The 24,409-nt window shown below is 39.6% G+C and overlaps 1 protein-coding gene and 2 non-coding genes across 4 annotated transcripts in view; 1 reads left to right on the top strand and 2 right to left on the bottom strand.

Moving 5' to 3' along the window:
• Positions 1-396: 396 nt before the first annotated feature.
• Trnay-gua lies at positions 397-489 on the top strand. The gene is made up of 2 exons: positions 397-433; positions 454-489. It is a non-coding gene; the product is annotated as a tRNA-Tyr (tRNA).
• A 191-nt stretch (positions 490-680) lies between these two features.
• On the bottom strand, positions 681-804 carry Trnal-caa. The gene is made up of 2 exons: positions 767-804; positions 681-726 (listed from the first exon to the last, which is right to left on the bottom strand). It is a non-coding gene; the product is annotated as a tRNA-Leu (tRNA).
• A 5,865-nt stretch (positions 805-6,669) lies between these two features.
• LOC124254348 (transcription initiation factor TFIID subunit 2-like) overlaps positions 6,670-24,409 on the bottom strand; it is a 53,208-nt gene continuing 35,468 nt past the window's right edge. The window contains exons 24-30 of one of the 2 annotated variants that reach the window (XM_046688268.1): positions 24,187-24,326; positions 23,599-23,668; positions 21,660-21,764; positions 20,625-20,724; positions 19,593-19,664; positions 18,952-19,228; positions 6,670-6,806 (exon numbers count right to left, since the gene is read on the bottom strand). In XM_046688268.1, coding sequence (XP_046544224.1) covers positions 18,953-19,228; positions 19,593-19,664; positions 20,625-20,724; positions 21,660-21,764; positions 23,599-23,668; positions 24,187-24,326 — 763 coding nt within the window. In that variant the 3' untranslated portion in view covers positions 6,670-6,806; position 18,952. Of the gene's footprint in view, positions 6,807-12,779; positions 12,909-18,951; positions 19,229-19,592; positions 19,665-20,624; positions 20,725-21,659; positions 21,765-23,598; positions 23,669-24,186; positions 24,327-24,409 lie in introns of those variants that run through there. The other variant, XM_046688269.1, reaches the window with a different exon arrangement.

Raw genomic sequence — 24,409 nt, 5'->3', positions numbered from 1 at the left:
CTTATTTTCAATGCAACTGGTGTAATGGATGCACTCTTCATGTAACTCTCAATTGTCACGACGTTTTGACTTGCTGAGTAGTCTGCACACATTTCAGCGAATGATAATGCTGAATATTCAGGTTTTCGTCACATGCATAACTGAGGATGTTTGTGAGGATTAGGCTCTTTGCTTACAGATTCCATAATGACTTCGGTATATGTCAACTTGTCTCACTGGAGATTGGTGTGAGGAGACATATGTGGCTCTGCGGTTGAAATGAGTCTACACTTATATTCGGCATGTTACTGGCCACGACGCACGGTCAGCAAGGAGGAAGTATTTGATCAGTCAAGCGATTAAAGTGGTATTGATTTGAAACAAATGTGTCTTTTAAAACGACGATAAGTGTCAGGACCCGTGATAGCTCAGTTGGTAGAGCGGAGGACTGTAGTGGCAAAGCTGTAATTGGCAATCCTTAGGTCGCTGGTTCAAATCCGGCTCGCGGGACAACCTTTTGCTATTAATAACCAAATTTAATACCAAAATGTTCATGCCACTATTGACGCATTAAGACAGATAAGTATCTTCCAGAATGCACTCAATGAATGGATGCCTGCTATTAACCCGAAAGAACGCCAAATGCAAGTAAAATTAATAGCTTAAGAAAAGGGCTTGATTGGAGGGAGGAAAAAAAAGTGTGTCAGGAGTGGGATTTGAACCCACGCCCACATTCGTGGACCAGAACACCCGTATCTCCACTATGGGAGAAGGCCTGATGCAATACCTTGAGTCTGGCGCCTTAGACCGCTCGGCCATCCTGACAACGATGTTAAAAGTCATATCTTGACGCTTTTATAGTCACCCATGTATTCGTTGCCATTGATTTGATGTTGATACTCCCCCACATCCCTGCATATATTGGGGATAGAGTTTGAGCTATTAATTTCATTCCATCTGCGTTCTTGCCTCCTTCAAGCTTCTTATTTTCAATGCAACTGGTGTAATGGATGCACTCTTCATGTAACTCTCAATTGTCACGACGTTTTGACTTGCTGAGTAGTCTGCACACATTTCAGCACATGCATAACTGAGCATGTTTGTGAGGAATCGTCCCTTTTCTAAAAGATTCCATAATCACCTTGGCATATGTCAACTTGTCCCACTGGAGATTGGTGTGAGGAGACATATGTGGCTCTGCGGTTGAAATGAGTCCACACTTCTAGGTGGCAGATTGCTTGCCCACAACACACTGTCAGCAAGGAGGAAGTATTTGACCAGTCAAGCGAGGAAGGCCCTATTGAATAGAAACAGATGTGTCTTTTCAAACGACCTTAAGTGTCAGCACCCGTGATAGCTCAGTTGGTAGAGCAGAGGACTGTAGTGGCAAAGCTGAAATTGGCAATCCTTAGGTTGCTGGGTCAAATCCGGCACGCGGGACAACTTTTTTTCCAGTAATAACCAAATTTGAAAGAACGAATATCGTTTCATATTTGTTCATGCCTCTCTTGACGCTCCAAGATAAATATGTAACAACGAGAATGATACAAGCACTCATACTTGTCTGCTATTAACCCAAAAGAATGCAAAATGCAGGTAACTGAAATGCTTTAGAAAGGGCTTGATTGGAGTGAGGAAAAAAGTGTGTCCGGAGCAGATTTTAATGTGTGTTTTTTCGCAACTTGGTAGATAAATGCCCTTTGTTTGGTGGTGCATACATTGTTGTAGCTTTGTCATGGTAACATGTCTGTGCCTGACAAACCAGTCATGAATGTCAGCAGTTTACAAAGCTGTGTGTGAACGATACCACACCATGAAACATGTTTAGTCAGTAAATATATGCAAAATCTTTGCCTTTTACAGGCAATAGAGCACTACGAACCTGTTCCTAGCACAGCAGCAATAACTTTTCTTCCAATTGGTAAATGATCAGCATTTTACCTAGATTCTGTGAACTCTGGATCTCTGTCAATACTTATCAAATTTATGGTCTGAAATCGCATTCATTCCGTTATCATCAAGTGAAATCTGTCGAATTTGGACTCCAGACACAGTACTGATGTTCTATAAACCAGAGACATACACTTACTCATCTGTCTTGCAGGTCTAGTAAGTTGTTTTTCTTCACAAACAATGTGATTACACTATTGATTGATGTGGTCTTGGCATGGAGGAAGGTAAGAAGCCTTAAAGGAGAATACGAACGAAAACAAAACTTTTGATATATTGTAAAGGATATTCTAAAAGTCACATTCCGTGATTAAAATTGAACAAAAAGTTTGTAAAATAGCAATAAAAACACAAAAACGTACTCGTATTTCCGCCTATTACGGAAACACCCGACAGTTTATGAGCAGAGGGGGTAACACGTGACATGACGTCATATGCGCCTGTTGCTGATGGCTTAAGCTTCCTCTTTGATTTTACCTCACAACTTAACAGTGTCCGTGGATTCTTAAGCAGTAAAAGATGTTCCTGATGTCATTTCTGAAATGGATGTTAGACCGTATCAATATGATCCGATTTTACATCTTGCAAGACAATCTTCCACTGAAGATGAAGAAGAATCAAGCGAAACGGAGGCACCCCTTGAGTTCAAAATAAATTTTAAAATAGACCATATCATTTGACAAGAATACTATTTGTCAGCAAAATGTCATACAGTTCCAGCCAGCAAACTCACCCCTATAAATATATGACCAGTCACTAAGGATTATTATTTTGTAAATGTGATTACATTTCATTTTGTGTCAAATGGGTGACTGTAGGGTATCTGGGATTTTAAAACAAAATAATTATGCTTCAGACGAGGGAAAATAAAAATTATCTGCTTCAAAAATGACACTGGAATTATTTTGTTGAAAAAGTTCTCATTAATAACGAATCAAGTCTCCATACAAGATCCCAGCCTGGTCGAGTAGAGATAATATTCGCGACGCAGAAAAGTTATTCCCCGAAAACTGGTAAATTATAAAATACTAGTCAGGACAACGTATGTTTCCCCATTGTTTGGTTATGGAAATAGTTATGGTACTCGGTCATAGCCTTAGAATGACATCTTGTCAGCCAATGAGAATACAGAACAACTTTCACGGCACACACTACTGACAAATAGCGAGTCTGATGCCGACGTACGTAATTGGACAAAATGGAACACAATGAAAGCAACAAGTACTTCATGATTTGCCGTTGTATTTGGCAATGTTTCAAGTAGACTGTATCATTTAGGGCTCCAACCGAAAATAACGTTATAGCGAAACGTTTTCAAGCTCATGTGAAATCTCTTACAGATTTGATAATATATATCTCATGTGTACCAGTCGAACTGCCCCAGCTACAAAATGCCCCAGCAAATTTGGTAATTCATTCTAATTTGTTCAAATTTATTAATAATGATTGAATATATGCCGTAAATGCATAGTTTTTGTCAACTTATTATAATATTATGTTCTTCATATAAAAGTTATTAGGAAGTAATATTTCTGATAAATGTTTCATTAGTAAACTCATAACTATGTATCTACTTATATATGAAGAAGATAATATCAAAGTTGACAAAACTATGTATTTATGGCCTATATTTATTCATTTTAAATAAATTGGGGACATTTTGACTACCCCACTGGGGCAATTTGACCAAATTTGCTGGGTCATTTTGTAGCGGGGGGGCAATTCGACTGGCAATCGGACTTGATTTAATTTATGTTAAAAATACCACTGACAGTAAGTTGTTACAGGTAATGATGGAGTATAAATGAATCTCGTGGGTACTTTTTCCTTCTTCAGCCTAGCTTGGGGATTTCCATACCCCATGCGTGCATGTCTCTTTCATATGCGTCTGACTCGGAATGATCGGCGCATTTCTCCTGCCGAAATCTGTCATTTCACTTGGAAAACAGAAGAAATGGTGGTTCTTTCCCATGTTCGATGATGCCGTGCATCCCCAGGCAATGCAATACACCATCGAATCATTTAAAAAAACACGACAGAAACAACACGATTTGTACTACTGTAGCACTTGGTCTTTGGCAATATGGCGGACTCCAGGCACATTTGACGTCACGAGCGGAAAGGTCACGTGGGTTCCAGCGAAATATGCATAATGGCCGAAGCTGAGATTTACAGAAACTGTTTTCACGATTAAAACATAATTATACATAATTCTTAATTGAAAATTTGGGAATATGTTTCGGATGACTTTATCTTTCACCCAGCAAATTATTGCAATTCACTCGTATTCTCCTTGAAACAATTTGTATACTGAAGTTGATTGAAGGTATATTCTATTCACATGCATTACACAGCATATACAGTAAATGATTTTATTAAAAAAATGAAAAATGTCTATGACTGTTGAGATTTAGTTTGCTTGAATAACAACAGCCTTTACCTTTGCCTCAAAAATACTTCACCTGCTGTCATGTGATTTCTTTTTCCTTGAAACTGAGTGAGTGAGTAAGTGAGTTTAGTTTTACGCCGCACTCAGCAATATTCCAGTTATATGGCGGCGGTCTGTAAATAATCAAGTCTGGACCAGAGAATCCAGTGATCAACAGCAAGAACCTGGAAACTGAAAACCAGCAAATGTCAATTATATTCAAATGAAACATGTCAACTTGGCATGGCTGGATTTCAAGGGTTGGATGTTTAATGTCCGATTCAGTGATATTCCAGCTGTATGACAGTGGCCTGTAAATATTCCAATCTGGACCAGACAGTCCAGTGATTGATGCTGTGAGCATTGACCCATGCTGTTGGGGATCAATGGCATGCAATCAACCAAGTCACTGACAACCAATCAATCTCTTACAAGGACCCAAATTCTAACCCAGATCCCCACATTGGATGATGACTGTAAATCTTCAAAGTGTTGTTTTACAAGTTCATATGATGTTTTGGATGTAAATATGCAATGTGAATAATGGAATGTAGCCACATCTGCTGTCACTGTATTTGGTAACTTCATTGCTTTGATTTGCAACTGTAGTGGAAATACAGTGGAATCTGTTCTGTGTAGCTGTTCCTAAACTGAAGCAAAAGCCCAATTTGGAAAAGACAGATTTCACAGTAGTTGTGTCAATTTTATCCGTAAGTGTTACATGCTATCAGAATACATAGCTGGCCCAGTATGGGAACCCTGATTCACAGTGTCTCAACACAGCTAACGCATGTGCTTCATTTACGTATGGTAAGACAAGGGTAGAAACAACCATGATAACAAATATTCTTTGCAAGCAGATGTTCTATACAATAACACATACATCCAACAGAAGCCAAATGGTCTCAAGTCATCACTAGATAACTTCAAAGTCTGGTGAGCTAGGTGCCTCAGCTTGAATTGCTGGTGAGTTGAAGTTACTGGTCCCCTGAACTATAAAGGTCCATGTGACGTTCTTTCTCTGGCTTCTCACTTTTCTCCTTATCTTTTGCTTCCTTCTTGTCTGGTCTGTCGTGCTTGTGCTTATGCTTATGTTTGTGCTTGTGCTTATGCTTGTTCTTCTTCTTCTTTGCCTTGTGGTGCTTGCTGCTAGAGCCCTCTCCTTCTGTTGGTGGTTTGGTGCTGAGATCCAGGGCATGGGAGCCGGGCGTGGCTATGGGAGGCACAGGATTGGAAGGGCCTGATGGAGTTGAGGGGACATCTGTAGACAGGGTTGATCAAGCAAATTAGTGAGGTGAAATGGGGTTTAAAAGTCGTACTCATGAATATTTCGCTGATATGATGACATGCATGTATGTGTATGTGCGGCTGCTTGTACTAGCCCAGACTTAAGCTGGTTTTATAGTGCTAGCTCACTGAGATACCATGCCGCAGTGAAGCATGAATATGCCCACTCCGAGCCGACCAGTCCTTGTTATATCCATTAATGCTGAGCACCAGGCAGGGACCAACAAGTATCATATTTTAACGTCTTTTGGTATGACGCGGCCTGGGATCGAACCCGTGACCTTATTGCTCTCTGGACAGACACTCTAACCACTACACCACGGAGGCGGTCAGCAAATTAGCAAAGAAATACTAATGTATTACTCTGTAGACAGGAAAATACACAGCCAATGACAAATGGTATCACTCTATTACCCTTTGTGCTTCATTTCACTGAGTAGCAAATGGGTCCTTGATAAGATATGACAGAAAGAGGTAGTTTTACGCCACTTTTAGCAATATTCCAGCAATATCACGGCAGCAGACACCAGAAATGGGGTTCACACATTGTACCCAACATTTTCAAATGTGCCACAATGTACCAATAATAGTGTATAGGCAAGCCTGTATCAATTTAAGTGTGCCAGTGAGTACAAATATCAATTATTTACCTCAGTAAGTATAATGTTACTTTTCATGGAGATTAAATTATCCTTTTCAAATTTTGAATCCTCAAGTTTATTTAACTAAGCTCCATCCTGTAGGGGAAAATCGAGCCCGGGTCTTTGCCGTGATGAGCGGGCACTTTAACCATTAAGGTACCCAACACCCCTTATCATATTACAGGCTGTCTCTTGCTAATAGTAACTGACTGGATGGCTGTATTTAGCATTGCAGCATAAAAATCAGGCTACCATAGCCATGTTGGCGATTGAGTGCAGGATAGCCATCGTAATAGAGATTATTAATATCATGATATGCTGGATATACATGTTAATCTGTCCCATGTCACAGTCTGAGGGGTATTACCTGAAACAGTCTGAGGGGCTTGGGATGGGGAGCTGGAGTCTTCACTGAGTCGGCAGACACTACTCTCTCTCTTCTTCTCTGGTGGTTGGGATGGCAGAAGGGGTGGTTGTTGGAGCTGCCCCGAAGTGCTGGGAGACTCTGAATCTGATTTCATCTACAGACAAAACATGCAACCCTGTTACTCTCTTTTCATACAGTCTAACAATACAACTGAACACATACTGATGGTGTTGAAGTTCTCCACCAGACTGTTTGATCGTCACTTCTAATTTCTTTACTCATTAATATGGCCAGACCAATTTTATTTCTTGTTTTACAGATTTTTATCCTCAGAAAATCTAAAGGCAGGAGGAAAAAATAAATACAAGAAGACAAAGTCATCAATATCCCCCTCAATGGCAAAATACTCTTCATGATTATGTCTACGAGTTATGATTATGTCAAATATTTAGGTGTGTATATAGAAAAGTGGAAGGAGAGTATTGAAAGGTTTTTAAAGTTCTGCTCCAGAAAGCAGCACTATCACCAATTTCAGTCGAACTTGTTGCCATGGAAACGCCAAAAATATTTTATTCAGAATTCCAAAACTACCAAAAGGCACCAGTACACAACCAGATCTATCCATGGACCAAGTTTGGTGAAGAAATATTGAACGGTTTTAGAGTTCTGCTCCGGAAAAGAGCACTACCACTAATTCAGTCAAAGTCGAACTTGTTGCCATGGAAACGCCAAAATTGTTTTATTCAGAATTCCAAAACTACCAAAAGGCACCAGTACACCACCAGATCCATGTATGTGCCAAGTTTGGTGAAGAAATATTGAACGGTTTTAGAGTTCTGCTCCGGAAAAGACAAATGTGTACCTTGCGGACGGACGGACGCACGGACAGAGTCCATTTTAATACCCCCCTCAAAACGCGTTGCGGGGGATAAAAATAAAATCACCAGTCAAAGTAATATTCCTTCTGAATACTAAAAGTATTTTACGTTTGGCAATTTATGAACTGTACATGGAACAAAATCCAATCTAAGAAAACTGTTCTTGTAAGTTTACATTAGGATTTTATTTTTTGAGCAGGGAAAATTCATTTTAATTTTTTTTCTTATTCTTAAAAAAATATGACCAGCGGATCCGTAAAGCAAGAAATAAAATTGGTCTGGTCTAATTTTGGTATTTGGGACCTGACTGTTTTTTATACTTACCTTAAATCATGAAGCATTACAGGGTCAAAATATTAAGAATGTCTGATCTCATGATAATGCACATTTACAAAATACTTTATCAATGCAAAATTTCTTTTTAAAATATTTGCATAAAATTTTAAGCTCTTAAATTTTAATGCCATGAATTATCTGTTGAATTACGTTTTGTATTAAACACTTCTTTTTCTTATTTTTATCAGAAATCCTACATTGATATCTGGAACACCTGCTGTTATGAGCTGAATGCCGTTTGTTGAAATAGTCATAAAACACAGCAAGGAGGTGAAAGGAATAGAACAAGATTGCACTACTCTAAACTCTAATAAACATTTAGAGAACAATACAAAATAGAATGTCTAATTCTAGTAACTCCTCAACTCTCAAGTTAAAGTGATACTGTCTTTATTACTGTCACACAATCTAGAAATAATTATTTACATTATTTCCCTTAGAGGAAGCTGAACTACTGCATGTAAATTACTGTATGTATAATAAGTTCATTTAAACATAAAATTGTCTCTATTTATTTTAAGGGAGGTTATTCTCTTGCCCCAATCTTATAACTACATTCTGCATCAGAACTAGAACAAAAATAGTATCATCTTATAAATCAAGAAAGACAAATCACCAGATGTAATCAGCTGAGAGTTGTAGTGAAGTGCACAACAGTGCTATCCTGCCTATACATACATGTCCAGCTCAGTGGCTGATAGCAGGGGAATTCTGTCCTGAAATTAGGGGTGAAACGGTACGCTCTCACCACGGTATGAGAGAATCTCACTCAAGTGTCTACTGATATCAATTATATCAACACGAGTTGATAAAGTTACAAATATCTGAGACTTGTCGAGGATATTTTTACTTTTATCAGCGAGTGTGAGATTCTATTTATCATCAAAAATCACTCTTCATTAGGTTTCAATGAAAAATGAACACGGTACTGCCATTAGAATTGCAGTGGAGCAATGCCATAGCATTGTGACGTTATCAAGTTCATGATGTCATAGCATTGTCAGGGCATTGTACAAAATATACTGTTGAAACGATATTGTATGATCTCACACAAGCAATATCTCCTGTGGAACACAGTTTTGGATGATAAATTGTGGTACAAGGCCTTTGGTTCGGTCCATTTCGGTTCGGTATACTTACTTCCAGGAAAATAGCGTCTGTCTAGCAAAGAAATGCATAGAATTTGACAAATGATTCCAGTTTTAGACATTTTAGAAAAGGTTTAAGAAGGTTAATAAAATGACGGTACGAAAACCGAAAATACCTTTTTGGATTGCATTATGGTATACTGAACCGAAGACAAAATACCACGGTTCTACTAATAATGCAGTATACCATTTCATCCCTACCTGACATATTCACTTTGATCTGAAACAATACCCCTCTCTCTGATAATGTACCTGGCTCCATTAACATATGACAAACTCTCATTTGTGAACCTTAAGTAATCGATGAAAATCAGGATGACAGATACATGTACATGCCTTTTTAGCTATCAAAGTGTCAGATTTATTAAACTATTCGGCTTCATTTCAAACTGGCAGCCTTAGATGGGTTTTTTAAAACCCCTTCCAAATGAAATTTTTAGTTTGCTGATTGCACGACACAGCTCTGACAAAAGATAAACACCATGGAGCTGTTGTACGAAACAACCTTAGTGCGAAGACTACCTTAAGTCTATGTTAAGGTATTGGAGTTACAGTCACCTTAGTACTAAGATCACTTTGTACAACGGCACCGAGATCAACATAATCCTTTGTGAGATTCAGAAATCTGATGTACTGATCTGAATGCTAGATTAACTCACACTAAGAATTTCAAAACATTCATATCAACTGCCTCATTAATAAATTTACATGAAACATGTCTGACCTTGATGGATAGAGCTATCAAATTATACTTTGAAATATGCTACAAATCAAGTGCCTCAGGTCATGAGAGCAGCCTGCAGATGACCTGGACAAGGTGTTGACAGGTGTTGGCAGCTTGATGCAATATACATATGTAAATAAAACCCTAATGTTTGCTTGGATAACAAAATCTGCTGATTACATCAGAATACATATTTATTTAAAAGTATTGTGAATGTTTATGGTAAAAAAGGGTAGGTACAACTTTCTACTTTTGACATTATTGATCACATTCAATCTATGACATGTTCATGATCCACTCCATCAAACTTTGAGATCAAACTGCAGTTATATTGTTGAGAGATAGATCAAAAGAAATCCATTGTATTCTTAAAATAATTACATATTTTGTACAAAAGTGAAACAAATTAAAATAAGATATATTCACTGACTCATAAAAGAAAATAGATTCAACAGCCAGTTTATGGATGTTGAAAAAAGATCCCTTAAACATCTATTGCTAAGTTGTCAGAGTGTGAAGTGGGTGAAGGTGTCAGTGTGTGAAGTTGTCAGAGAGTGAAGTGTGTGAAGTTGTCAGTGTGTGAAGTCAGAGCGTGAAGTTGTCAGAGTGTGAAGTGTGTGAAGTTGTCAGGTGTGAAGTGTGTGAAGTTGTCAGGGTGTGAAGTTGTCAGAGTGTGAAGTTGTCAGTGTGTGAAGTTGTCAGAGTGTGAAGTTGTCAGAGTGTGAAGTGTGTGAAGTTGTCAGGGTGTGAAGTGTGTGAAGTTGTCAGGGTGTGACGTGTGTGAAGATGTCAGGGTGTGAAGTGTGTGAAGTTGTCAGGGTGTGAAGTGTGTGAAGTTGTCAGAGTGTGAAGTGTGTGAAGTTGTCAGGTGTGAAGTGTGTGAAGTTGTCAGGTGTGAAGTGTGTGAAGTTGTCAGGGTGTGAAGTGTGTGAAGTTGTCAGGGTGTGAAGTGTGTGAAGTTGTCAGGGTGTGAAGTGTGTGGAGTTGTCAGAGTGTGAAGTGTGAAGTTGTCAGAGTGTGAAGTGTGTGAGTTGTCAGGTGTGAAGTGTGTGAAGTTGTCAGGGTGTGAAGTGTGTGAGTTGTCAGGGTGTGTGTGTGACCAGAAGTTGTCAGAGTGTGAAGTGTGTGAAGTTGTCAGAGTGTGAAGTGTGTGAAGATGTCAGGGTGTGAAGTGTGTGAAGTTGTCAGAGTGTGAAGTGTGTGAAGTTGTCAGGGTGTGAAGTGTGTGAAGTTGTCAGGGTGTGAAGTGTGTGAAGTTGTCAGGGTGTGAAGTGTGTGAAGTTGTCAGGGTGTGAAGTGTGTGAAGTTGTCAGGTGTGAAGTGTGTGAAGTTGTCAGGGTGTGAAGTGTGTGAAGTTGTGTGAGAGTTGTCAGAGTGTGAATTTGTCAGGGTGTGAAGTGTGTGAAGTTGTCAGGGTGTGAAGTGTGTGAAGTTGTCAGGGTGTGAAGTGTGTGAAGTTGTCAGGGTGTGAAGTGTGTGGAGTTGTCAGAGTGTGAAGTTGTCAGAGTGTGAATTTGTCAGGGTGTGAAGTGTGTGAAGTTGTCAGAGTGTGAAGTTGTCAGGGCATGAAGTTGTCAGAGTGTGAAGTTGTCAGGGTGTGAAGTGTGTGAAGTCAGGGTGTGAAGTTGTCAGAGTGTGAAGTTGTCAGGGCATGAAGTTGTCAGAGTGTGAAGTTGTCAGGGTGTGAAGTGTGTGAAGTCAGGGTGTGAAGTTGTCAGGGCATGAAGTTGTCAGGGTGTGAAGTTGTCAGGGTGTGAAGTTGTCAGAGTAAAGGTTCAACAGAAGAACACCAGTCTCAACTTTCAGTGGAGCTGTAACACCGAGGTTGATTTATGTGGCAAAACTTCTTTAATACACACCGAAACACATTTCTATACTAAAGCCTTTAGCAGTGTTTCACATGGGTTTATTATTTGACAATTTTAACCACTTGGACAGGTCAATGAAAATATTCCCAACAATCCTTATGCAGTATTATAGCTTTTTGCTTCATACATATTGTCAATCTGAGGACAACTGCTCCTTTGTTTGCAAGCGGCCCCAAGCGATGTGATGATACTCTGATACACTGTCATAATGAAGATGGATGGCGTATATTATTCAAGATGTCAGGCGTTTTTATGTGACATTGCTCTAACGATCGATTGACTAAGCTGATGTCTTCACTTGTGATTGGGATTTTCACATTTCCATATTTTCTATTAACAAAATTGTGCATAATACTGAATATGCTCCTCCCAATTTGGAGTGACTACAATATTAATCCATGACTGAGAGTTAGTTTGTAATTCTGAGTGTCAAGTAAGTGGCTCTCTAGATCTTTGTGACATTCTGCAGACAAGTGAAATAAATCATTACCTCGTCCGCTGATTTCCTGACTGTCAATTCTAATTTGGATAATGAATGGCAATCATTGACACTATTTGTACAACTTTAAATGTCAAGCAAACACACTTGATAGTTACATATCTTCAGAAGCATTCTGCATGAAATGTATTATCTGGTTTATGTTTTGTCCACACCCCTCCACTCTACAACCATACACTACCCAACCACATCTAAATCAACATAGAACTTCTTCAACCTTGGAATACATATCATCTGAGTATAGCATCCATTCCCAAATTGTAAATGCACCTCAAGTGCCTTTCAAAAGGACACACAACCAAGGTAAGTCAGAGAGAGAACAATCTGGACACCAAACATTCCATTTTGAGCAAGAATGTGTTACAATGACTGAAACAACATACACTACAAACAAGAAACTGCCATTGGAAACACTACAGAAAATGTGATTAGTACAAGGTGTCGGTTATATATCTATGACACTGTAAGGTGAAGGTCAAAAAGCAAATGGTGAAGGTCATGACACACAAAGCTACAAGGTCAGCAAACAGAAAGGTGAAGGTTATATGTAAAAGCATATGGTGTAATAATGAAGCAACAGCAACATTTGGCTACAGGTAATTTTGCAGCATTCTACAAAGCGGAAGTCAAACGTTAAGCTACTAGGCAGGACATGAAATCTAAACATAGTGTACCCCAACAAACTTCATGAACTCAGAAGCAAACGAGCCCCCTGGTGTTGTGGGCACAGGTGGGGAGGAAATAATCGTAGTTGGAGTGCTCGCAAGAAATGGTGTTCCTGCTTCATTGCTCTTCAATCCAATCTGAACACAAGAAATAAAACATGGTACTCTGCCACACAAGCTACAAGCACTTGTTGCTCAGCATGTTTAATTTGCTGCAAATAGGAGCTGGTTACTGTCAGTACTTATAACATGCAATATACAAATACACAGCTGATGTTAAATTGTTAACACTAAGTAGATGGGTGCCATTTTTGTGACAGGATTAAGCTGTCATATCTATGATGCATATAATGAATGATAAATATTTGTGTATTATTTCAAGCCTAATATCATTAAGTGGCATTTTACAAACTGTAATATCAATTAAGGACTAGTTAACTGATGGATTTCAACTTCCTAAGAGCACCAGGGCCCGTTCCCAAAGTGATCGTGCTTCGTTGATCGTAACTCACATACTGTAACAAAGATTCAGTCATAACACTATGATAACGTTCTGGAGTGAGTGAGCGAGTTTGGTTTTACGCTGCTCTCAGCAATATTCCACTTATATAGTGGTCTGTAAATAATCAAGTCTGGACCAGACAATCCAGTGATCAACAGCATGAGCATCAATCTACACAATTGGGATACGATGACATGTGTCAGCCAAGTCAGTAAGACTGACCACCCGATTCCGTCAGTAGCCTCTTACGACAAGCATGGGTTACTGAAAGATCAATTCTAATCCGGATCTTCACGGGTTCATGTTCTGGAAAGGTTCCCTGTATTAACACATTGCTGTGAAACATACAGACGTTGAAATCCTCTCTCTTCTGTTGTCAGTTAAAGTATGCTACTTTATACAGATAAAACATATCCGGATGTACTTGCACAAAGTGATCAATGCACTATAACCAGTGATAAGTCTGTGTATATGTATAGGATTTGCAGTAGTCATAACTCCACAATCACTTTGTGAAAGTATCTGTTTAAAATATACTCTTCAAAAAAAAAGAAATGCAAAAGGGATATTTTTTTAATTTTAAAGAGAAATATATGTAATAACGTTACAAGCTCATAGTATGTGATGTTACACATGTTGAGGCACTGATTGTCAGAAAAAAATGACAATAAAAGTTGTCCACTGTGAAAACAGATGAAAACATCGAATTTTTCGCCAAAACACATTCGTGTCCAATAAATTTGTTTGAGAGATCTTCATGTTCTGTACGTGCAACATGAGCAAAATCCCTATAAAAGTGATGGGTTTTTGGTTTCCATAGCTCAGTGTTAAGCCACCGACACGCAATACAGTCATGCCGAGACTGAATGAAGCACAACGCAACAACGCCATTGGTCGCTTGGAAGCAGGTGAATCTCGATCTGATGTTGCCAGAGCTGTGAATCACAAGGCTATGGAATCATCACCAACAACATGGATCAACCGTGACCGTCCCAGATCCGGCAGGCCTCATGTGACCACGCCCACACAAGATCGCTACATCCAGTTACGTCATCTTCAGGATAGGACCACCACTGCGACGTCTACTGCCTCAACCATACCAGGGCTGCGTAGGATTTCCGTTCAGACTGTACACAACCGTCTACAAGATGCAGGAATCCGACCTCGATGTCCAGTCAGAGGCATCATCCTCACCCAGCAACATTGTCAAGCACGGCTGCAGTGATCTCGGAAGTTTGGTTCAGAGATGAATCACGTTTTATGCTTCGTAGGCAGGATGGAAGGACCCGTGTATACCGTCGGCAAGGTGAACGTTTTGCAGCAAACTGTGTGCAGGAAGTTGACAGATTTGGTGGTGGTAGTGTCATGATGTGGGCCACATCGCCTACAATGCCAGAACAGACCTTGTGCACATTCGAGGGAATCTTACGGCTCAACGATATGTCGACGAGATTCTTAGGCCCCATGTGCAACCCATCATGGTGAATGTCAACGATGTTTTTCAGCAGGACCACTGCCTTCTTGAGAAACCACAACATCAACGTTCTTCCCTGGCCCTCCAGATCACCAGATTTAAACCCCATTGAACATCTTTGGGACGAGTTGGACCGACGTCTGCGACGGCAACTACCTCAACCGCAGACTCAACCTCAGCTTGCACCAGTTTTGCAGGCTGAGTGGACAGCCATTCCAGAGAATGTGATATGTCATCTCATCGCTTCCATAGGCAGGAGATGCCAAGCAGTTATCGATGCTCATGGGGGGGCATACTCGTTATTGACGTTGAGTGACGCTAAACTTCACCTAGTGACCATGGACTTCACCTTTGCAGACTTTGGATGTTCTTCAGTGCATGTGCAAAGTTTCACAAATGTCATACAGAACTACCCGGAATAAACTTGTTCACAATTTGTCTCAAATATTGCCTTTTGCATTTTTTTTTTGAAGAGTTTATTATCTACAACCATTACAGACTTTAACTAGGATTACTCTAACACTGAATGTAGACAATCATTACATAATACAGTTACATGTAACTAACTGAAACCACAGGGTCTGTGTTATATCCACGATTATTACAAAAACATAAATGCAACAACTACAACTGTTTTTTCAATAATACTGTTTCTATGCTACACTTTGTGCAAATTACTGATATTCATTTTGAACGTCATTTTAAAACTGTAACGGAAAGAATTACAGTTAATATCCTTTCATTTATGTTCCATGAATTAATAAAATTCTTCAAAGAAATCACACTGGCACTTTTAAACAACATATAAATTCTATACTCTCTTGCTTAAATTTTGACTATACGAAAAGTTCATCATCTCTGTGGATGGCTTTTGCCATGTTAAGTTGTAATAAAATGCTTCAGACTGAATGTTACGTACAAATTCAAACTTAATTTTCAAGTTTAATATTGTTTAACACAATATTTTTCCAGTATTTTTTAGAAGATTAAAAGACTAGAAAGTATATACACCTTCACGTTCTACATGAGAATGAATCAATTTGAAAAATTTATCATTATGAAATAATTCGCTTTAGATACAGTCAGACCCCGTTTATCCGAACACTTTGTTTTTTTATTGAATTGTTCGGACAAACGAATCATTCGGATGTCTGAATCAGGACCTAGGCGGTCGGCTACACGTGAAAACAAAACAACTAAAAATAACATTGAAACATAACTACATCTTTATTTAACATAACATCTTGCATAACATAAAATAACATAAATTAAATCGGCTTGAAAAAGTCTTTGACTGATGATTGTTGATGGACAGAGTTGTTATTTGCTGCTTGGATTGTCGCCGACATTTTCAAATCCATTGCATCCATTGGCTGAATGTGTGCGGTTGTGTTGGATGGCAGGAAATGGACAGTCACGCTGGACAGTCATGCTCTGCTGTCATCCACGCTTTTGTGTTGTTTCTATATTTAGCATGCACCTCCGTCTTTATTTATGCTTACTCACTAAACGATTTGAATCAGAGTCAACTCAATGTCAAACTTTAATTGTTTCTTCTCTAATTAACCTACACGCCCTGTGATAAATATTCAATAAACAATGAATTAACTAGCAGCCAGCACAATGTTTTGACAAGCGGTAGACATGATAGACTTCGTGTTTTGATACCTCGCCGACAACAGACCTTGGGTTTTTATATAGATTGAGCACTGCTGAGAAGCGGTAAACATCAGACATCGCCGACGACAGCCTCGGTGTTCGGATATACGAGGCAAATTTGTAATATTTTGCTGTTTCGTTACCAAAATTGACCGTTCGGACACGAAAACCGAACATTCAGATATACGAGGTAACTTGTAACTAGAAAATTTCGTTTTTTGTGAAGAATGTTCGGAAACCGAGGTATTCGGATATCTGAAGTTCAGATATACGACGTCTGACTGTATATCTTTCAAAGGAAGGTATTTACTCATCATATATTAGAAACGCTGTATCATTTCTATTCACGATAGTGCAGGTGTTTCAGTGATTACCCCCCTGGCATTCACCAGTCTGACAGTTATATTAGTTACTAGTGTTAAGTCTGGGCTACTACACATTCACTTTAAGGCAAACACTGGCCATGCAGATTCATGCAAACATTGCAACAAGTTAGATTTGTACTCTTGCCGGGTGACTGTGTGTGTCTTGGCATTCACAGCTGGGCCCTGTTTCAAAAGCTATCGTAGCGCTACGACTGTTGTAAGTCTATGTGACAGTATAGAGGAGTTACGACAGTTGTAGAGCTAAGATAGCTTTGAGAAACGGGGCCCAGGCTTATTGTGGGAGGGAAACCAAGAGTAACATCGGAGGAAACCTTTTTATGCCACAAGAAACACTATTTTTCCAAGTTTTGCCAAAATCTGTGAGTGGGTCAGTGTGCTTTACAAAGAATAAAGTATGATAAGGGTGCTCTCTGGACCACAGGATATGCATAACATCGTCATCATATCAGAGTCAGGCAAACCTTCATAAAAGCCTTTTTAGGGGATATTTCAATATGTGAAGGTCAATATGGTGAGTGAGTTTAGTTTTATGCTGACTTTTAGCAATATTCCAGCAATATCACGGCGGGGGACATCAGAAATGGGCATCACACATTGTACCCATGGGGGGAATTGAACCCAGGTCTTCAAAGTGACAAGCAAATGTTTTAACTACTAGGCTACCCAGTCATTATAGCACTACTTCTGTACTTGATCCAGTCAGTAGTCCAAGATATGCTTTGTTTGCACTTTAATGCCATTTCAGATATATTCTGGCATTACAATGATAGCCTGTAAATGATTACGTCTGAACAAGCCAACCTAATGACTGATATTATGAGCAATGTCCTACACTATCTGGGTATGGCGACACGGAATCAATCAAGTCCACTGAATATCAAATCCATTAATTTGCCTCTATGACAAGCATGGGGACCTATTTTAACCTGGAGTGAGTGAGTGAGTGAGTGAAGTTTTACATGCACTCAGCAATATGCCAGCAATATGGTGAGTCTATAAATAACTGAGTCTGGACCAGACAATCCAGTGATCAACAGCATAAGCATCGATTTTAACCTGGATTCCCCACAGCAATCTCAGCTTGCGGTGAAACTAAACTAAACTATTCACCCTTATCACACTTTGTCCCTTAGAACTTAAACATGGCCATGTACATGAATTATCCAACAGCCTTTGGCACTGATCAATAATCATGCAGACATGATCATGCTGAGGTGCAATGCATGCATGCAAGTTGTCACAGATCTTTCCACTAAATTTCATTATTATTGAAAACTTCATGTCAAATACACTAATAAAACAATGATGTAACAGTGACATGTAGCACTATGGTTGATTCTTAGTGAGTGAGAGACTGAGTACTACTTTGCTGGCACCAATATACTGCTGCAACCATTGAGGTAAAGTTGGGTTCTACATCACTATTAAGATTATTCCCTTCATTGCGTGAAGTGCATGTATGAGTTGGCAAGCTGCTTTTACAAGCATACCTGAATTACTGAGCAAGTTAAATGAGAAACCAATTTATATGGATACCCCACTCAGAAACATTCCATGTGTATACTAATTCTGAGCCCACCATTACTTTTCTTATCCCCAAAATACCAAGTGCCAGGCTGGGTAACAACAAGTACCCCGTTTGCAAAATCATTCGGTATTGCATGGCCGGGGGATAAAACCACTTGGCATTTGCTCTCCAGGCAGATGCCTTTTTCTCTAGACCAGAGAGGTAGTCTACTGCTGTAACAGGCTCTTAAGTATGAACAAAACTACAGATCAACAATCCTTACCACCGAGATTCAATGCCATACAATTAAGTGGTCACAAATCACAGTTATGTTCCTACTCGGCAGCAGTTTTTCCAATACAATCCCTGCAACAGTCAGTTCTTATAACAAACGTAAAGGTAAGTGGGGCCTATTCTGCCTCGAAATACAAACAGGAAGTACTCTCACCTGAACTAATCATAATCTAAGTCAAAGTGTTACTTTTCACCTCAAAATATTATTTCCTCAGAGTAACGAAAAAATATTTCTGAGATGTGAGGCGATTAATTACAACCAACAAGTTCACAAGTCTTTTCTTTTCCTGCAAAACAAATGTCTTTTAAAGTAAAAAATGTGTACACAATCAAAGCACCTACAGCCCTACCAGTCTTACCTTAATCTTGAGCTTGAATCCGCTTCGTGTCATCTGATTGCACTGGTTCAGGTCTTATATTCGAATTACTAGATTCTAAATTTGGTTTGAGGTCGATCAAAGGTGATGATGCCTTCCTCTTAGTTCCAGTTTCTCGCTGATCATGTGACTCCCCTCGCACAAATAACGGCTTCTTCTCTGGCGTGACATCGACGTCAATCATCTCGATGTCCTCGGACTGCGATCCCTTTGTGGGTGTGGTCTCCTCAGCTTGTGACATCTCATCAAACAGCTCATCCTGTGGTAGATTAAATGCACTGCTATATCTCTGGATGTAAAGAGTTACGAGTCAAGAACTACAGTTCTTTCATAGCTATTCCAGAGACGCTGTTGGCTCAATGTAACAGGAATTCCCACAGCAATTTGCCGTAATGGTGAAAACCTTATGAGAAGGGCAAAGTAGCAGATTCTGGCAGAACCAATGGACATAACTCACCAGGGACAGAATAATGTGAAGTGAAATTTGTAATATTCCAGCTACTGTAAATATTCAAGTCTTGACTAGATTCATATTATAACCAGCATCCAAACCCTATGAGATATGACATGAAATCCCCATTGCTGACCACTTATCCATACAATCACACGAAGATATCACTCACCTCTGTCTTCTCCGGAACTATGGTTGGATTCAGCATGGTGGTTTTCTCTTTCAAGTTGAGCACTAGAACACTCTGCAATGTAGAATAGGGCCTCCATACAACAAACAGGCAAAGACTACTTAGTAGCACAGGATAAGTGTTAATGGTATTGTATTTGTACTTGTGCATTAAACATATGTGAGCGATTAAATGATACAAACCTGTGAACATCATGTCAATGATATCACAGCATAACAGTTTAACACCAGAGAAACACTCAGTGTGAATCAGGTACCAGATTTGGAGTGTGTGAGTGAGTCTAGTTTTATGCCGCTTTTAGCTATATTCAAGCAATATCACGGCAGGGGACACCAGAAATAGGTTTCACAAATTGTGCCCATGTGAGGATTTAAACTCTGGTCTTTGGCATGATAAGCAAATGCCTTAACCACTAGGCTACCCCACCGCCCCTCCCGATTTGGAAACCTGCAACCATGGTTATGGTGATGACAAACAACATGGACCAGATTAAGTTTGGAGGAAAGGCTGAAATGAAGCAATATTTTCCATTTCAATTAAACCGATGACAATAAGTAAGGTGCAAACAAACCAGTAAGCACTTACACAGGATGAATCTGGATTCAAACTCACAGTCAGTGATTTCTTGCACACATTAGGGATGCAACTCTCCACTGCAAGTTTATGACGTAAATTGCAATGCAAAATGTACATGTAGACTAGATGATACTACATTTAATGCATAAGTCTTCTGCTGTGGTCTGGAGGCAAAAACCCGTGAAGATCTGGGTTAGAATTGATCTTCAGTAACCCATGCTTGTCTAAAAGGCGACTAACAGGATCAGGTGGTCTGGCTCGCTGACTTGATTGACACATGTCATCGTATCCCAATTGCATAGGTCAATGTTCACACTGTTGATCCCTGGATTGTCTGGTCCAGACTCGATTATTTACAAACCGACGCCATATAGCTGGAATATTGCTGAGTGCGGTGTAAAACTAAAGTCACTCACTCACTCTAGAGGCAATACTGACCTCTGGTATAGCCAGGCAGGTTGGTCGTGTGCGGCCATACAGAACATGGTACAAGTCCGCAATACCACATCTCAGGCGGCTGTCGTGGGACAGTGAGGAGCTGCAGACAAGAATCAGTGGTGTAAGTCAAGTGGTCAGCTACAATCTAGGGTCATTACTTAGTGACACTGAAACCCCTTTGTTTTCAACATTAGCCAGTGTAAGCCGACGAAATACATTCAACATTTCAAAACATACAGCTAGATAAGAGTTAATTGTTTCACAGAAATATCTCTTGCCTCTATAGGCAAATAGTGAGTGAGCGAGTGAATATTGCATAATGCCACATTGGTAATTTGCAGCTATTCATGGCGATACCAAAGGTGAGTAAAGATGATATATATACTAATATCTTAATATGAATGGTTCTAAGTGTCAATGAAATGCATCAAATATGACCACTTTGGTAAATCAGTGCCAACGAAAACATGTAAGCAATCTAACTTGTGGACACTGAGCACACCCAGACCCCACACCCAACACCCCACTGCTCTAATGAGCATGTTTAGTCATAGTCAACAATATTACAGCTACACAATGGTGGCCATGAAGTATCTAGTGTATGACAGCACAAGCAATAATATTAAGTATCAACTAGATCACAAACTGTAACAACCTGCATACTTAAACAATGATGGCTGAAAGAAGTTCACTTCGTTATAAAACCATTTCATCTATGCTGCAGATTCTGGATCCCAAGTCCTGAACCTCCTGACCCGTGAAGGTTCGGGTAAGAATGAACTTTTCAGTATCCCTTGCTTGTCGTAAGAGGCGACTAACGGCATCGGGTAGTCAGGCTCGCTGGCTTGGTTAACACATGTCATCGGTTCCTAGTTGTACAGATCAATGCTCATGCTGTTGATCACTGCATTGTCTGGTCCAGATTTGATTATTTACAGATTGCCGCCATATAGCTGGAATATTGCAGAGTGCGGCGTAAAACTAAACTCACTCACTTACTCCTGAACCTCCTCCTGTTACATGAGGTGTACTCACTTCATCATCTTCCAGAGTCTTTCCACCAGGCCATCTGTATTGAGAGGATTGCTGTCTGACTTCTTAAAGGGAGGGTTTTCTATAAGTAGCTGTAGAGCACCATGTCTGAAATACAGTCACATACCCTGAGAAATTATTTATGTTCTGTCACCATATTGTTATAAATCACATTGTGATTTGAAAACTGATTAATCTGAAAAAACAACAACATATTAATCTGAAAAAACAACAGCATATAGTCATCATAACTACAAGCTGTTTGTTGTGTCCGTAATATTCTAGCTATGTGTAAAGATGCCTGTAAATAATCAAATCTGAACCAGACATTCAGTGATTGACATCAGCTGTATTGCTTTACATTATTGAGAAACACTGGCATGCTTAACATCATGTGGAAAAGCATGACCACCCAAAACCATTTACTCACCTCTTACAACAGACAACCTGTGAAGGTCAGGGTTAGAATGAACCTTCAGTAACAGCATCCTCGATAATCTCAAGGGTATACGTTACGATCACTCTCCACTATACCCTGGATGCATCCACGGCTTGGCCCCATAATTATATTACCTCCCTGGGAAGTTGAGCGAACCAATCACAACTCACTTTCGCTTCTTAAATTATCTAACCGTTTAAACTTGGCAACACAATTGATGCAGAGGTACTCTGAAAGAGGTAGAAGGAGTTTTAGATCTGTCAATTTGTCTGTATTATTTTTCCACAAATCTGAGTGGCACTGTGAACAAACTTCACGACTGCGACCGCTATCTTTGTTGACACTGGCAAGCTCGGATGTAACGGCGGCTTATCTGATTGGCTGCTGTGAGAATGCGGAGCCAGCAAAAGGAGGTAATATAATTATGGGGCCAAGCCGTGGATGCATCCAGGGTATAGTGGAGAGTGATCGTAACGTATGCCTGGAGATTATCGAGGATGCAGTAACCCATGCTTGTCGTAAAGAGGCAACTAACGGGATTTGGTGGTCAGGCTTGCTGGCTTGGTTGACACATGTCATTGGTTTCCAATTGCGCAGGTCGATGTTCATGCTGTTGATCACTGGATTGTCTGGTCCAGATGCGATTATTTACAGACCGCCGCCATATAGCTGGAATATTGCTGAGTGCAGCATAAAACTCAACTCACACACTCACACACTACAACAGACATAGGTTGTTACGGATATATATTATCACCAATACTCGTCATCGGTTATTACTTAGCTGTGAAGATCCTGATTAGTTGATTGCTTGTTGCAAGTAGCGACTAATGGGATCAGGTGTTCAGGATTGATGACACAATAGACACATGCCATTGTATCCCAAACGCATAGATCAATGCAATGCTCATGATGTCGATCACTGGATTGTCAGGTCCCGACACGATTATTTTCGAACTGCTGTCATATAGCCAAAAAAATTGCTGAGTGCAGTGTTACACAAATAAGGAAATGGGTCATTACTGCAAGTAATATCAAAATGTTAAGTACTGCCAGAAATCATGTTCCAATCTGGATTATTGTCAGTTAGTAAATGGCAATCTAAGTTTAACAGCACCCTATATAATCACATCTGGACAGGGCGGTGGGGTAGCCTAGTGCTTAAAGCATTCACTCATCACACGGAAGGCCTGGGTTTGATTCCCCACATGGGTACAATGTGTGAAGCCCATTTCTGGTGTCCCTCACGGTGATATTGCTGGAACATTGCTAAAAGCAGCGTAACATTATACTCACTCACTCACTCAAGTCTGGACCAATCAGACCAAGACAGGCAAATCCAAATTAGTCACCTCTTAAGACAAGCATGTTTTTCTTGTGACCCTTCATGCCTTGGAATCTTCATTTGATTAATTTTAACTGGAATATTCCAGTGTGTGGTATAAAACACCAGCACTTGCAATGATTATGGTGTTTTCTTCTCATATCAGGCACACTTTTTACCTGACTAGGATGTCCGGATCCGTCTCAATCATATCCAATAACCATTTCATGGTGTCAGAGTTACGGTCAACTGCAAATGCAAATGTTTTGACTTGTCAACATTATAAAAATGAGAGACATGCAAATACTTTTAGCACATGAGCCGAAATATTTTTGGTCCAGTTCCTCATTCAGTTACAAAAGTTATGGTTGAATTACTATGAAAAACAAAGTCTACTGCCCAAAGAAATTCAGTATATTATTTCATTGGTAATACCTTCAACACATAAAGATAGGTTCTATAATTTCAAAAAGATAATCATTTAAATAAATGTGAATATTTTTAAAAATTATGTTTAACTGACACAACAAGCTTCATGTTATGCTTCACTTCTGCAAATTTTAGGAACATTTGAAACGATGTTAATAAACAGCAATACTTCTGAGATCTTATGATATGGTTTGGGCAACAAGAATGGGCTCAAAACATACGTGGAAAATAACTTGTTATGACACACTTGACTACAAGTGACCTATGACACAAAAAGGGTGTACTGATAAAAAGAAATGTTTTGTGATTTCCCTGTTGAAAGTAAGTGATGGTGTTACCTTTAATAAAGTCTACAATAGCACTGAATGCAGCTAGTCTGACATCCCGGAACACTCCATATGCGGCATAGCTCTTGAAGAGCTCTGGGTCGTTGGGTAGGTGGCCAAACTTCTGCAGGCTGCGTATCGCCCGTATACAACTAAAACAAAGTAGCATCACTCCTTGTTCAATCTTAGAGGATGAAACACGTTCTTGCATAGAATCTTGAAATTTTAACATAAT

The sequence above is a fragment of the Haliotis rubra genome, unplaced genomic scaffold (assembly GCF_003918875.1).
Source record: "Haliotis rubra isolate DU_JTF1 unplaced genomic scaffold, ASM391887v1 Scf571, whole genome shotgun sequence".
NCBI lineage: Eukaryota > Metazoa > Mollusca > Gastropoda > Lepetellida > Haliotidae > Haliotis > Haliotis rubra.
The sequence above is the reverse complement of the archived record's forward strand: the minus strand, read 5'-3'. Positions and strand labels throughout refer to the sequence as shown.